General features: G+C 40.9%; 1 protein-coding gene across 1 annotated transcript in view; it reads right to left on the bottom strand.

The window, feature by feature from the left end:
- The window catches only part of LOC139401844 (E3 ubiquitin-protein ligase rnf213-alpha-like), a 54,900-nt gene extending 39,235 nt beyond the window's left edge, over window positions 1-15,665 (bottom strand). Inside the window, exons 1-16 of the mRNA XM_071145828.1 lie at window positions 15,562-15,665; window positions 14,278-14,399; window positions 11,963-12,123; window positions 10,784-11,680; window positions 9,403-9,596; window positions 7,533-7,703; window positions 7,137-7,339; window positions 6,628-6,917; window positions 5,774-6,033; window positions 5,160-5,369; window positions 3,411-3,603; window positions 2,195-2,250; window positions 1,922-2,099; window positions 1,081-1,248; window positions 870-968; window positions 658-780 (exon numbers count right to left, since the gene is read on the bottom strand). Of these exons, the coding sequence (XP_071001929.1) occupies window positions 658-780; window positions 870-968; window positions 1,081-1,248; window positions 1,922-2,099; window positions 2,195-2,250; window positions 3,411-3,603; window positions 5,160-5,369; window positions 5,774-6,033; window positions 6,628-6,917; window positions 7,137-7,339; window positions 7,533-7,703; window positions 9,403-9,596; window positions 10,784-11,680; window positions 11,963-12,123; window positions 14,278-14,380 (3,306 nt within the window). The 5' untranslated portion in view covers window positions 14,381-14,399; window positions 15,562-15,665. The remainder of the gene's footprint in view (window positions 1-657; window positions 781-869; window positions 969-1,080; window positions 1,249-1,921; window positions 2,100-2,194; window positions 2,251-3,410; window positions 3,604-5,159; window positions 5,370-5,773; window positions 6,034-6,627; window positions 6,918-7,136; window positions 7,340-7,532; window positions 7,704-9,402; window positions 9,597-10,783; window positions 11,681-11,962; window positions 12,124-14,277; window positions 14,400-15,561) is intronic.
- Window positions 15,666-16,080: the final 415 nt, after the last annotated feature.

The raw sequence follows: 16,080 nt of genomic DNA on the forward strand, positions 1-16,080 counted from the left end.
AAGCATTTATTTGGGTTGCAATCGGAGGTGCAGTTAACTGTAATGAACTTGTCCTCTGCAGCAGAGGTAACTCTGGGTCTTCCTTTCCTGTGGCGGTCCTCATGAGAGCCAGTTTCATCATAGCGCTTGATGGTTTTCCGGATTGACTGACCTTCGTGTCTTAAAGTAATGATGGACTGTCATTTCTCTTTGCTTATTTGAGCAGTTCTTGTCAAATATGGACTTGGAATTTGACCAAATAGGGCTATCTTCTATATACCCCCCTACCTTGTCACAACACAACTGATTGGCTTAAACGCATTAAGGAAAGAAATTCCACAAATGAACTTTTATCAAGGCACACCTGTTAATTGAAATGCATTCCAGGTGACTACCTCATGAAGCTGGTTGAGAGAATGCCAAGAGTGTGCAAAGCTGTCATCAAGGCAAAGGGTTGCTACTTTGAAGAATCCCCAAAATATTTTGATTTGTTTGACACGTTTATGGTTAATACATGATTCCATGTGTTATTTCATAGTTTTGATGTCTTCACTATTATTCTACACTGTAGAAAATATTGCAAATAAAGAAAGACCCTGGAATGAGTAGTTTTGTCCAAACTTGACTGGTACTGTATATTGAATCTGTATTTAAGTCAAGTGTAACCAGTCTACTTACCTGGCACAGTGAGGTGACAGCTTCTAGAGCACATTTCTCGATAGTCTTGGCTACGTGAGGGTGAGATTCATTCAGGACCTCAATCTTGGAACAGTAGATCTCTATCTGATCCAGAGGAGACTCCTAGAAGTGCAGAAAAGGTATTTCAGTCATTTCACCAATGGATATTTCAGTCTGGTCTCAATTCTACTGTATGTGTGGAAGTTTCATACCTGTTTCAGTTTGCCCTCCAAGTCCCTAGTGAACGTTTGTCTCCATTCTTTTGTGAAATCGTCATTGGCGAACTTGAGAGAGATTATGTTGTTCCACATCTGGCAAATAAAAAAAGAGCAGTCAGTAAAAAAACAAAACAATATAGAACTACACATGAAAAAATAAAAATCAAGGTCACGATTTGCACAACAAAAATGAATATTTTCTCACCTCTATCTCTGTGGTGACATTTACACTGAGGTACAAGGTGGTCACACTCCTGGCTAGCAACCGGTCTCTGAAGGTTGTGCCGATCCAGGATCTGACAATCACCATCGCCTCGGATAGCAGATCCAGCTCCTTGGCATGCATATGCTCTCTTTCCACATCCTTAGTTGCCTTGAAAGGAATGATAAGTTATTTCCATCCTTTTTCGGAAATGTCTCAACCATAGAAATACAACTACTAGAATGGACAAAGACCCTCAAACCACAGCAATTTGTCTGGACCACTCATGGGTACACTCAATATGGCCACCGGTCCACCCATGACAGAAAATTGACTTAAATGGGAATGTCCGTTCTAGTAAATATTTTTCTATGGTCTGAACTAGTCAGCTGTACCTGCACCAAAACTCTGGTATTTCTCCTTTTAGAGCTTGTTCTCCATCTTCTTTTTAAATAGTGAACCAACATGTTTTGAAACTATTATTTCCCCGACTTGATCAAAAGTCGTTTTTCTCATGCTCTCTCTTATCGCTCTGCAGCAGACATATAGTGAGCAATATGTTTGTAACATAGAATCGCAATAAAGAATCATGATACATATAGAATTCCAATACATATCGTATCGGCACCTATGTATTATGATAATATAGTATTGTGACATCCCTGAAAATTCCCTGAAATACAAGATAGTGGTCAGATTCAAATACGTCTTTCTTAATGTATTTTCTGTTTAATAAATAACCTTGTTATCTAGAGAGTCAGTACATACATACTGTTGGCCAACCGCTTATCTTGGGCAAAGTCTAAATGAGTCATCAGACACTTTCTACTTGAACTCCACATACCTGTGACTCGAAGGCCCGGGCAAACTCAGATATTGAGACAACCATGTTCATGCATGCCACAGGGATGTCTGTGAAGTTCTGCGTGTAGGTTGAAGTGGATCGGACTCCTTTGCAGATCTTCTCAAAAAGCTTCACTGCCGTTGCCAAGCACTCTCTGCCATACGCCTCACTAAAACAACTGCAACCACAAAAAACAGTGGACGTTGTACAATAACTATCATCAAAGATCAAATGGAAACGAGTGAACCAAATGAGTTACAGTAAGTCAATCACCTGTATTTCTCCTCGATGAGATTGCTTTGAATATGTGAGAGAGTGTCCGACACATACTGCAGGGCAGAAAAAAAACACATTGTTAAAAAACAAGTTGATTTGAAACTTTCAATGCTCTATAATATTTTTAAAACCATTCTGGGTTTATTGGATAGAGATAGAGGAGAGAGTATGCTGAAAAAGCTGTGGGCCGGATTCAAACCCATGCTGCAGGAGTATATGATATGTACTCCTATATATACACTCCTCTGTTCTGGAGGCAGCGGCTAAGACCGCTAAACTACCATAGCCCACTCCTACAGGGTATTACTTCTTCAACTAGTTATAAAAACAACTGATTGGATTTAGCTATATAGCACACTTACCAGTAGCTCAATGCGCTTTACATACTGTGCCTTAAGAAAGTATTCACACCTGACTTGACTTTTTCCACGTTTTGTTGTGTTAAAGCCTGAATTTAAATTATGATTACATTCAGATTGTCACTGGCCTAAACAGAATACCCCATAATATCAAAGTGAAATTATGTTTTTCAAATGTTTCACTAATTAATTAAAAATACAAAGCTGAAATATCTAGTCAATAAGTACAACCTTTTTGTTAAGGCAAGCCTAAAGTAATAATTTGCTTAACAAGACACATAACCAATCAGTTGAAATAATCCGCTGAAATGGAATGGAGGTAAGCATCCTAGATTACAAACTTGTTCAGTCTACTTTCCACCAGACACTGGTAGATTAAATCACCTTTCAGCAGGACAACAACCTAAAACACAAGGCCAAATCTACACTGGAGTTGCTTACCAAGAAGACAGTGAATGTTCCGGAGTGGCCAAGTTACAGTTTTGACTTAAATCTACTTTAAAATCAATGGCAAGACCAGCAAATGGTCGTCTAGCAATGATCAACAACACATTTGACAGAGCTTGAAGAGATTTGAAAATAATAAATGGGCAAATGTTGCACAATCCAGGTGTGAAAAACTCCCAGAAAGACTCACAGTTGTAATTGCTGCCAACATGTATTGACTCTTGGGGTTTAATACTTTAATATATTTTTTTATACAAAATGTTAGAATATTTTGTGTAGATCGTTAACAAGTAAAGTAAATCCATTTTAATCCCACTTCGCAACACAACAAAATGTGGAGTAAATCAAGGGGTGTGAATACTTTCTGTAGGCACTGTAGTCAGGGGGGAAACTAGTGTCCAGCTCACCTGCTTGTTGCTATAGGTGACATCTTGAGGGGCCTTCAGAGTGAAGACTTGGAGCAGGTCCAGCAGTTCCACGTTGATGAGTACGCTGCATTCCACCAAGTCCTCTATGGTCAGCAGACACATCCAGGACCGAGACACTAGTCTGTCCATCTCAACCAGATGGCCATTGTTTTTCATGAGATTCAACATCGCTCTAAAAAAAAAGGAGGGAAAAAAGATGGGATATCATCAATAAAAAATCTAAATGATACACAGTGTCTTCAGAAAGTATTCAGACCCTTTCACTAGTTCCACATTCTGTTACATTACAGCTTTATTCAAAAATTAAAACTACTCAGCAGTCAACACACAATAACCCATAATGACAAAGCGAAAACAGGTTTAGATTCTTTTTACAAATGTATTAAAAATAAAAAACAGAAATACCTTATTTATATAAGTATTCAGACCCTTTGCTATGAGACCAGAAAATTGAGCTCAGGTGCATCCTGTTTCTGTTGATCATCCTTGAGATGTTTCTACAACTTGATTGGAGTCCACATGTGGTAAATTAAATTGATTGGACATGATTTGGAAAGGCACACACTTGTCTATACAAGGTCCCACAGTTGACAGTGCATGTCAGAGCAAAAACCAAGCCATGAGTTTTTTTTAAATCCTCAGCAATCTACACACAATACCCCATAATGACAAAGCGAAAACATGTTTTTAGAATTTTTGCAAATGTACAACTAAAAAACACACTACTGTTCAAAAGTTTGGGGTCACTTAGAAATGTCCTTGTTTTTGAAAGAAAAGCACCATTTTTGTCCATTAAAATAACATCAAATTGATCAGAAATACAGTGTAGACATTGTTAATGTTGTAAATGACTATTGTAGCTGGAAACCGCAGATTTTTAATAGAATACCTACATACAGACGGACATTATCAGCAACCATCACTCCTGTGTTCTAATCCAAGTTTATCATTTTAAAAGGCTAATTGATCATTAGGAAACCATTTTGCAATTATGTTAGCACAGATGAAAATTAAATAGTACCTGACAAAAAAAAGTGTTTTTCTTTCAAAAACAAGGAAATGTCTAAGTGTCCCCAAACTTTTGAACAGTAGTGTGTTTTTTTGTTGTACATTTGCAAAATTCAAAAAGGCACTGGCACATCTGAGCAATCTAATTTGCAGGTGCATGGCAACAGTTGAACAACAGGAAGGAAAAGGGAAACACACTGCTCTTGATAGGATCACTGATATTTAATAAACGTACGTATCGGCCTCACGAGCTTTTGTAAAAAAATAAAAAATGTGCACCCTTATGTAGACCTGGCCCCACCCACATCCGTTCCACACATCGAATGGGGTTGGAGGCAAAGGAAAAACAAATAAGTGCTACCAAATATACCAATATGCATTTGTACATTTGCAAAAATTCTAAAAACCTGTTTTCGCTTTGCCATTATGGGGTATTGTGTGTAGATTTCTGAGGATTTTTAAAAACATTTTATCAATTTTAGAGTAAGGCTGTAACATAACAAAATGTGGAAAAAGTGAAGGGGTCTGAATACTTACCCGACGGCAATATGTATAATATATATATATAATTTTGGGGAATTTCTACAGGGTATTTAATTTCTTTGTTTGTTTACCAAAAAAGGAACAGGACATAGTTACGAAAGGCCAAACCTTTAGCGTAATCTAGTGAGACAATAAGAATGATTTTCTAATACCACCGGGAGAATAGAAGGACTGTACCTCCTGTCCTGGCTGTTGTGTGTCATGTAGTCTGCTTTGAGGCCTTGGAGGCCCGCCCAGGACTGCTCGTACTTGGGGGTGACTGTGGTAGATATGGGTGTGAACGGTTTGGAGGATCCCTTGAGGAGGTGGAGCAGGGGGAGCACCAAAATCCACCGGGGCCCTTCAGTCTTCACACTGTTGATCAGAGCCACCAACATGTCTGGCAGGCTAGTGCAGAGAAAAATACAACAGGTTGATTTCCACACAAAAAGAAATGCATCAGCATTAACTCATCCGTCAACTCATCCACTAACTCATCCATCAACTCATCCACTAACTCAGCATCAACTCATCCACTAACTCAGCATCAACTCATCCACTAACTCAGCATCAACTCATCCACTAACTCAGCATCAACTCATCCACTAACTCATCCATCAACTCATCCACTAACTCAGCATCAACTCATCCACTAACAAGCACTTTGTTAGAAACTGTTTTGAGAAGATGTGTATAAAATATATTACTCAGTTTGACTAATACAAATGATTACATCTTGTATAAAAATAAACAATAATCATAATGTCTGCAATAGGCACAAAATAATCAGAAATCCTGACGCCAAAACCCACTTTTTGAGACCGGAGACGGCTTGGGCGAAGTCGGTCCAGTACTGCAGAAACGAGTCTTTGGGCAGCTTGGGCAAGCACAGGGCGCTGCAGAGCCGGGTGGACTCTCCGTGGTCCAGCTTGAGGCCGAACTGCTTCCACACGTACAGCATGACCACAGCTGCCCTCATGGGGTCCTGGATGAAGCAGCTCTTCCCCTCACCCTCCTTCTGCAGCTGAGGAACAACGTTATCCAGCATGAACTGCTTCAGCAGCTTCCTGACCTTGGGGAGGCAGAACAAACAGTGAATGTTAACAGATTTGTTTTGGGGACGGTTGCACACTGCAACTCAACACTCATCCATTTGCTTTTCCTTTCCACATACAAAAGAAACGTACAATAAGACAACCAAATGAAAAATACGTGTGAAAAAACAACATCAATCATTATAGAAATGATCATTCCCACACACAATATTACCTCTATACATTTACAGCATTGTGCAGCGTCCGCACGTTTATTGGGCAGAGTTAAAATCATATGAGTGGTTGTCATCTTTTCTACAAGTCAAGCAAATAGACACAGTGAAATGCTTGCTCTCATTTCACTTCTAACAGCAACAAAATAACTGGGATAAATCAGAAGAGGGGAGGCAGGGCAGGAGACAGCAAAACAAGCAAAAGCCAAACAGCTAGGGGGCGGGGGGTAACATCAGTGCATGCATTAGCATTCAGGTAGGTGGGGGTGGGGGTACATCTAGGCCAGGGTGAAGCAGTGGGTCTTTAGGCAGCACTGGAAGATGGAGAGGGATTCGGAGTTTCGGATAGGTGGAAGGAGAGAGCTCCAGAGCCGGTGTGACATTAACAATTTCACTTACATCTTTTTCATCGTAGTCTAAGGAGTACCATTTCTTATGTGTCTCCTCATAGACAAACGGGTTCCCGTAGATCTGGTAAAACTGATTCAGCTGATTGAGGAAACTCTTGAAGTTAATGTCAGTCCAGCTCCTGAGGAGGTCAAATATACTCTCCAGCATAACTTTCCCTGCAATTTCTCGGCCTTCGATGACACTTTTCCTTTGTTCCGGCCATAAAGCGTCTTTTAGCCGCTTGAGCACGTTCTTGGATGGCTCCACACAGATGATGTCATCATACTGATGCCAGTCCCCTGAAACCAAACAAAATCATTGCTTAATATATTTGCGTACATTTTAAACAATTTCCTCACATGTAAGACAGTGTGAGCATAAATAGACGAGCAATACCAAATAGATGTATGATAAAAACCAACAAGGTTTTGAACTTCCATGAAGAAAATGGAACATTTTAAAATCAGTGACTTACAATAAAGAACTGCTATAGAAGTTGTTATAGCAACTGCACCCACCTTCTTCATTAAGCAGATGGGATTTGACAAAAAGACATCTGTTGGTGGTGGGGTAGTTAGAATCCAGTTTGTATATGTACTCATACTCGTACTTTTGCTTTTTAAGCTTGTAGACGAGGTACTTGTATGGTATGGACACAGTTGCATTAGATTTGCTTGTGATCAAGCTCCCTTCGACTAGGAACCCATGCTCTCCAAGATCCCTGTAGGAGGTAATGCATTGGTTTATCCTCTGTTACACATCATATACATTTAACCCCCCCCACGAGTCGGTTGTTTTCTATGTGAGATAGATGGGAACAACGTTGAACATTATAAGCAGGTTCCTAATGAATAAATATTCAACATATTTGGCTAAACTGTCTTGACGGCTGATACATGTATATAAAAACCTACTTAGACACAGTGAGCTCAACGGAATCGGTTTTCCAGTTCCCAATGTTCCCCCCAGCCCTGATGAAGATGCGATCCTCGTCCGGGTTCAGCTTGAAATCCTTCGAGAGGACAGCGTGGAAATAGATTGTGAGTCTCTCCCTTGCAGAGAGCTGTTTTTTCCCTGGAGGAATCCTGCAATTGGACCAAACAAAATGAATCAGAGTATAATCATGAGTATTGTATTAGCCAAGTGGCAGTGTGATCGGTACTGATAAAAGGGATTTAAAATGTGCTGATCCATGGTGGAATGTGTAACACTCCCGGGCACAAGCACCTCCCCCACCGGAGACTGGGGTTCAATCCCCATCTCCACCCTTCCTCATACAGGGCACTCAGAAAGTATTCACTACCTTTTCCACATTGGGTTGTGTTACAGCCCAAATTTAAAATGGATTCAATTGAGATTATGTCACTGATCCACACACACACACACACCACACACAATGTCAAAGTGGAATTTTGTTTGTAGAAAATAATAAAAAATATAAAGCTGAAATGTCTTGAGTCAGTAAGTATTCAAACCTTTTGTTATGGAAAGCCTAATTAAATTCAGGAGTAAAAAATATGCTTAAATTGCATGTACTCATTCCATGTTCAATAATAGTGGTGATCATGATTTCTGTACCACACAATTGAGTACTGAATTTCAAACACAGATTCAACCACAAAGACTTGGGAGGTTTTTCAATGCACAGTGGTGGAAGCATCATGTTATGGGTATGCTTGTCATCGGCAAGTACTAGGAAGTTTTTTGGGATAAAAATAAACAGTCCAAGGCACTGCATCGCAGTGCTAGCTGTGACACCAGAGACTCTGCGTTCGAGCACAGGCTCTGTCGCAGCCGACCGCGACCGGGAGGTCCATGGGTCCTTGGGTTGTGTTTCGGAGGACATGGCTCTCGACCTTTGCCTCTCCCAAGTCCGTATGGGAGTTGCAGCAATGAGACAAGACTGTAACTACTACCAATTGGATACCATGAAATTGGGGTGAAAAAAGGGGAATAACATTATATTTTTTTTAAAGGAACAGAATACAGCTATAAGTGCAGGCAAAATCCTAGAGGAAAATCTTTCAGAGACAAATTCACCTTTCAGCAAGACAATAACCTAAAACACAAGGCCAAATATACACTGGGAGTTGCTTCCCAAGACGCCATTGAATGTTCCTGAGTGACCTTGTTACAGTTCGCTAAAATCATCTTTAAAATGTATGGCAAGCCTTGAAAATGGCTGTCTAGCAAGTAACGATCAACTCGACAGAGCTTGACGAGTGAAATGCTCTTAGAGACTTACCCAAAAAGATTCACAGCTAAAATCGCCACCAACAGCGATTTCTACAAAGTATTAACTTAGGGGTGTGAATAATTATGTAAATGAAATATTTCTGTATTTACTTTTCAATCAATTTGCAAAAATTCTAAAAACATTATTACGTCATTATGGGTTTGTTTGTAGATTGTTGAGACAAATACATGTATTTAAACCATTTTGAATTCAGGCTGGAAGACAACAACATGTAGAATAAGTCAAGGAGTATGAATACTTACTTTGCTTCTGTACCTGCAGAGTGGATTTCCTCTCTCAGAAACGTGTTTGGAAATAAACACAACATTGTGTACACAGACAACAGTGGATAGTAGCGCTGTAGGCAAGTCAGAGAACAAATTCTTATTTTCTGTGGGTGTAACTGCCTGTTCAGGGGCAGAACGACAAAGTGCTTTTGTGCACCTATAGATGTTGATGCACCAATGATCAAGAAAAGTGTGCCTTTTAGGTTCTTTGTGTTATAATTGTGTGATTTCTGTTATGAACAACACAAGACTTGTAAATACCTTTTTGGCGGTGGAACATCCTGACCCTTGGCTTCAGAGTCATCGCTTTTGTTGTCTTTCTGTTTCTCTTTCTTGACGCCTGGGCTCTGTGGTGTAGGGGAGGAGGCATCTCCCCCCCCACGGGAAGGCTGCTGCTGGACCTCCATGTTCTCCACCTTCCCCTGTGGGTCCACACTGGAGCCTCTGCTCTCCACCTGGCATGAGGGGAAACAGATAGTTTGAGGATCAGTCTGCTCTCCACCTGGCCAGAGGTCAACCAAGGTGCTCTTTAAAGAGATGGTCTCTCAGTACCTTGGTTGACCTCCCTGGCACCCTACACCTAGGGCAAAAAACAGAACACCTTACTACTCTACTCATCTTTCTCGTGTGCATACTGGAACTTATATTTTCTTACTAGCACGGATTTCACTGATACCTGCTTTTATGAGGAAGGTTTCACTTGAAATGACTCTGATATGTGCTTGTTATACCAATCTTAATTGAATGTGCTGATTGTAAGTCAAATGTTAAAATGTAAATAGTGTGTTTGAGGGGATGAGTTTCAGCAGGGTGAAGCACAGAATATAATTACTCAAGACTAAAATTAAAGGTGATTTGTAGATCAGTGGTTCTGCGCAGTCTGACGACAATGTAGTTGATCTCAAACACACACCACGTCAGGGAAGGAAACAAGCTCCCCCCACACCCTTAGACAAAACAAACTCCATCAGCCATAATAACCTAGTCTAAGCAGTATTTTTGACAAATCTAGTTAATTAGCACACATGGTGGCAAATGTTGCCATAATACAGGTTTATAATACGGGCTATATTAATTTAGGGTTACCTTATGGAAATAAATACTAGCCCGTATCATAGCAACACAAATATATTTGATTGGAAAAGAAAACCTGCTTCTCCTGAGTGGCACAGCGGTCTAAGACACTGCATCGCAGACCCGGGTTCATATTCCGGGCTGCGCCACAACCAGCCGTGGCCTGGAGTCCCATAGGACGGCGCACAATTGGACCAGTGTACAAAACATTAGGAATACCTTATATTGTGCCCTTAGAACAGCCTCAATTTGTCAGGGCATGGACTCTACAAGGTGTTAAAATGTCCAGCAGCATTGCAGTTCTAGACACAGTCAAAACCGATGCTCCTGGCACCTACTACTATACCCAGTTCAAAGGCACTTCAATATTTTGTCTTGCCCATTCACCCTCTGAACGGCACACATACACACTCCATGTCTCAATTGTCTCAAGGCTTGAAGTGGATTTAACAAGTGAAGTCAATAAGGGATCATAGCTTTCACATGGATTCACCTGGTCAGTCTATGTCATGGAAAGAGCATGTTTTGTACCCTCAGTGTATTTTGTAATGTCAAGCAGCTACATTACCTCTGATTTCTTCTGAGTGCCAAACACCATCTTATTACCAGCGGTGGTTTGCTTCGAATCCTGGTTCTGCTGATCATCTGTCCCTTTCTGTTTGTCTTGTCTGGTCTGGTTCTGCTTAGCATTCTGGTTCACGTTCGCATTCTGGTTCAGGTTCGTCTGCTTTGAGTTGGCCACGTCTTTCTTGTTCTTAGTGCTCTTTGCGTCAGCATCCTTTGGAGATTTCTGTTCAGTGGTCTTTGAGTCAGCATCCTTTGGAGCTTTCTGGTCAGCGGTCTTTACGTCAGCATCCTTTGGAGCTTTCTGGTCAGCGATCTTTGAGTCAGCATCCTTTGGAGATTTCTGTTCAGTGGTCTTTGCGTCAGCATCCTTTGGAGCTTTCTGGTCAGTGGTCTTCGCCGATACCACTGAGGCTGACTGAAGAGGAGGGATGGTGGTGGTGGTGGATTTGCCAGCCGAGTCGGTGAGAGAGGCAGGAGTGTCATTCGGAGCCGACTTGGAGGTCTGTTTTGTAGGTGACTGAGATCGGTCTTTCTCTTCACTGCGCTGTTGATCTTTCCCTTCGGCAGAATGGCTCTCTGCGCTGGCCTCAGGCTGTGACGAGGTAGTGCTTGGAGGATCTTTATTGTCAGACGTGTTCTCAGATGGACTGATTGTACTGGGTGCTGCTGATGATGCACTGGCTGGTTTCTCCACTAAGGCAGAAGTGTCATGAAGTGAGTTGGGTGTCTCGTCCATGGCGCTAGCATCGCTGTCAGAGGACTCTGCAATGTCCTGTTTCCTGCTATTCCCATGGCTGTCCATAAGGGAGATGTCAGACAGGTCAGAGGTCAGCTGGTCAGAGTCCAATGACGCAGGGCCGCCGTCCTTCTTCTTCTTGGTCCTCTTCCTCTTTTTTCTCTGATTGAGCCAAAGGTTGAAAAAAGAGAACAAACCTTAGTATATCCACTCTTCCGTCAATCAACATTACTTACATTTTGTGTCTTATTAGGATTCCTATTAGCTGTTGCAGGAGCAGCAAGCTAGGTGATCAGTTTCTATACCTGGACAGTATTATTGACACAGTTTAGTTACTGATAAAACAACATCTTCAGATAAAAATATTTTCAAACACAGAATCATTTAAAAAATCAGAAATTAGAACGAGGAAGTTCTCAAAAACATGTTGGTTTTAATATCCACCTTTTTCTTAGGGTTGCTGTTGGGCTCTTCATTGGGCCGCTTCGGAGAAGTGTTAGTTTCCCGGTTATTCAGGGTTGACGCATCACTCTCCATTTTCGTCTTCTCATTCACACTCTCCAGTGATGGATCTAACGGTTTAGGTGAACTTCCAGAAGTGTTGTCTGCATTTGAAAAACAAAAAAAAATCATCAGTTGCATTAGTGCTTGTGAATTACATTGTCAACTTGATCAGAATTCCCTCGGTTGTTGTCTGGTGTAGGCCAATGTTCACTCAAAACATTTTCGGCACTGAGCAAATTTCAGGTCTAGTGAGCACAAACTTGAACATTGGTGCGCGTTTACTGTGAACACTGAGGCTTTACTGCTTTAAGTTACAGTTAACAATTGAGAAAAATGCATCCCATAACATTTTAACATGGAAATAGCTGTTCTATCATTCAGACTACAGAAGCAGCAAATGTGTGGTGTTCAATGTAGACCTACATTACATGAGACTGAAAAACAACATGCAGGGCTTGACATTAACCTGTTTATCCACGTTTCCTTCAGACAAGGAGGTGCCTGGGAATGTTGTGGTGTTTGATGCAAGAAACCACTTTAAAATAAAACTCATTATTATTCCCATGCCATTTATTACAGAGAATCAGACAAAATATGCTACACTCTGCCTACTTGACTTATTCAAGACCATTTCAAAATACAACACTGCCCCTTTAAGACATCAAAAAAAATATCTTTACATGACTTGATTTTCAAAGATGGCTAGAAATGCACACATTTTGTGCTCTTGTAGGAAGCAACCACTCCCCATTGTTGACTAGAAATTAGCTATAACTGGGCTAATAACTCACTAACTAGAAAAGAATATGAACAAATGTGTGCACATGCAGCTCTCGCTTTGATTTCAAAACAAGCATATCTACTCAAGATAGCGGATGTTGTCCAGTTCTAGGTGAATTGCACAGATCCATATATGTCAATGGCTATTTGCATTTAGGCCTACTACAGCGCTGATTGGTTATGACACACTGGTCTGTGTAGAGTAAGGGCCTAAGTTCTGCATGTCAATGTAATCAAATCCTTTTGCAATGTGCACTGCCTAAAATAAAATCTCTCGCACTAACAGTTCATTTTGCACATTGAAAGTTCATTTTGTTTGACACGGTATGTTACTAAAGAGGGAAATTGAAAGTGTGAAGTTCAATCTCATGCTTCTCTGTGCGCACTGGTATTTCATCTGCATGGCAGTAAGAGGGGAGCTGCGCACAGCTTAGAAGGAACATTGGTGTAGGCTATTGGGGCTCCCGAGTGGCGCAGAGGTTTAAGGCACTGCATGTCAGTGCTAGAGGCGTCACTACAGACACCCTGGTTCGAATGCAGGCTGTATCACATCCGGCTGTGATTGGGAGTCCCATAGTGCTAGCTAGCTAGCTAAATTGCCATAAATGTTTAATGCTTTTCAACCTGTCCCCAAATTAATATAGTTGGTTCAGAGTTTGTTTTGATATTTTAACCTGCATGTCGTGATCGCGTTTGGTGTAGGGGGACAAAATCAATTTATACAAGATAACAATGACGGCCTACCCCGGCCAAACCCAAATGATGCTGGGTCAATTGTGCAACACCCTATGGGACTCCCAATCACAGCCGGATGTGATACGGCTTGGAGTCGAACCAGGGACTGTAGTGACACTTGCGCCGAGATGCAGTTCCGTAGACCACTGCGCCACTTGGGAGACCTTAACTGACTAGCCTAGTTAAATAAAAGGTTCAATTTAAAATATATCCCCCTCTTTCTTCATTCACCATTACAGTTGTAAAATAAATCATATTTTGATGGAGGTGTGTATTATTTGTATACTGCATCCTGATTGGCCATATGTTAATGAGGGCCTGTGGGAATGTAGGGGTTCATGAGGAAAGCATCTCTCTCTCATGTGGCTTGCAAGTTAGCAATAAATGTGCCTTCATAAAGATACAGTTAGTAGTTATTTTACTCACGTACAGACAAGTTTGATTACATGACAGGAGGGTCGGAGTCAGATTATTATTTTTTTAAATATTTTATATATATATTTTTTTTAATGAGGACTGTATACAGGCAATTCCACGGTAACTGAGTGACAATGACAGATTTTTCAGTTTAAAATGTATGTCAAACAAAAAACCAAAGTAAAACAACCCACACAACTCTATGCACAAGGATTAGTTTTAACAATTTCCACAGACATTTTTACAAAACCCCATTTACTTTCTTCAAGTAAAACAGTAAGAACATTTATTTATATAACATAACATTACAGGGCAGTACTGACCAGGCTCCTTGGTGACTGGTGGTGCAGCTAGTTGATGGCCACACTGGCTGCAGAATCTAGCAGTTTTCTCAAACGCAACATGGCCACAACCTGTGCACTTCATCTTGAAGTTTCAATGGCGTCTGTATTTCAGAGGGAACACTGTATGACAGAGCTCGGGACAAAATATATCTTTCACTTAAACGTTCTTGAAGTTCAATGAAATATGAGAAACAACTAGCCAGCTAAAGGTATAGCCACTTCCTTAAACTAAAGCCAGTCAAATATATTCTACGATCTGTTTTGTGGCAGACTATAATAACTGCCCCAAAACCATACATACAGTAAGTTATCTTCAGTCCAGGCTATATCTTCTGTTAACGTTATGGCTCTACCCCCAAACACATTTTTTTCATGTAGCTAAGTGAACTAGAAATTGCTTTTCCTTCCTAAATATTTTTTCAAAGTAATTATAATATATAACATTGCAACCGAGCTAGCTCCTGTTTACCTTGGGAAAAGCGGAAAGTTGTCAGTACAGTGTTGGTGTTCCTGAATGCGCAACTCTGCCCACGCCCACCCAGCGATTGATACATTATCCAGTCCGAAACGAATCCTCTGCTACCCAGCCGATAGCCACTTCCTCTTTCGTTTCTAGAGAACTACACAACAGCCTAGTGCCTGGATAATTAACTAGCCAACTGTATTACAATTTGACGAATGCAAAAGCTCCTCGGAAATGACGATGAAATGCACTGACATTATCAATAGCAAGCTTTGTAGCTAGCCTGGCGCGGCTCTGTTCAGCTATTGCTACAATCCACTCGACAAAGAGTGGAATTCTAGCTGAAACGACTGGTACCCAGATAGCGGCTAACTAGCTAAACAAAAGCCCGGCCACAGATCAATTTTAACATATAGCTAGCTATCTCCCATATAACGTTAAACGATTGCAAATTAATGCCAAAACCCCGTCACCGACATGACAACGTACAGCAGTTTGTTCTGTATTGCTATCTGACATTTAGATCATTATTATGACATGACACCAACCCTTCACTGCCTCGATTCAAGCAGTTACCATCCAACTAGTTTGGAAAATAGCCTACACTGTTGTTAGCTACGTAGTACACCGTGACCTAGCTAGCTAGCTATATTGAGTTGCCCGGCAAAGCCGTCCACACCATCTGACCTCAGTGCTAGTCTCTTGGCTCCGGGAATGTGGACAGGTCTCTCGGAGCGAAAAGGCTACCTCAGTGCTAACGGTTGGTAATTGAAAATAGCTTTGCTACTGTATACATTTACCTGTGTTAATCACACGAGGATCTGTTGTTTTACCATTCCACGAAATGGGTGAAGTAGAATTACACTTTCGTTTTGTGAGAAATGGGCGTCAACAAGCTAATCCGTGTCCACTGTCCAACTATTTTATTCAGTGAGTTCCCAATTTATCACATGCATGGCAAGCGAGGGCAGCTACATGGTGGGGGTTTTCCGAATGACATGGCATGTTCTTGCCCTTAAACTGTCCAACTGTAAAGGTCATATAATGTTTTGCCATTCTTCTTTCCCCCAAGTGAATCAATAAAGGTTCATTGATTAATCAAGAACTGATAGCAGTTGCTGTATGTTTGGGTCCCGTGCCCATTAATTAAAGCAAACTTTTCTGGTTATTTGTCATCAACTTGCATGCCAAGTTAAATGTGCAATGCTTTAACCACCTTTGACATTTGCTTTTTTGTGCAATTATTTAATCATAGAATTTGAATGAGATTCAAAGTAATATGATATCTGACTTAATTGCATGAACATTATAATAACAAT

Source organism: Oncorhynchus clarkii, unplaced genomic scaffold, assembly GCF_045791955.1.
Source record: "Oncorhynchus clarkii lewisi isolate Uvic-CL-2024 unplaced genomic scaffold, UVic_Ocla_1.0 unplaced_contig_2987_pilon_pilon, whole genome shotgun sequence".
Lineage (NCBI taxonomy): Eukaryota > Metazoa > Chordata > Actinopteri > Salmoniformes > Salmonidae > Oncorhynchus > Oncorhynchus clarkii.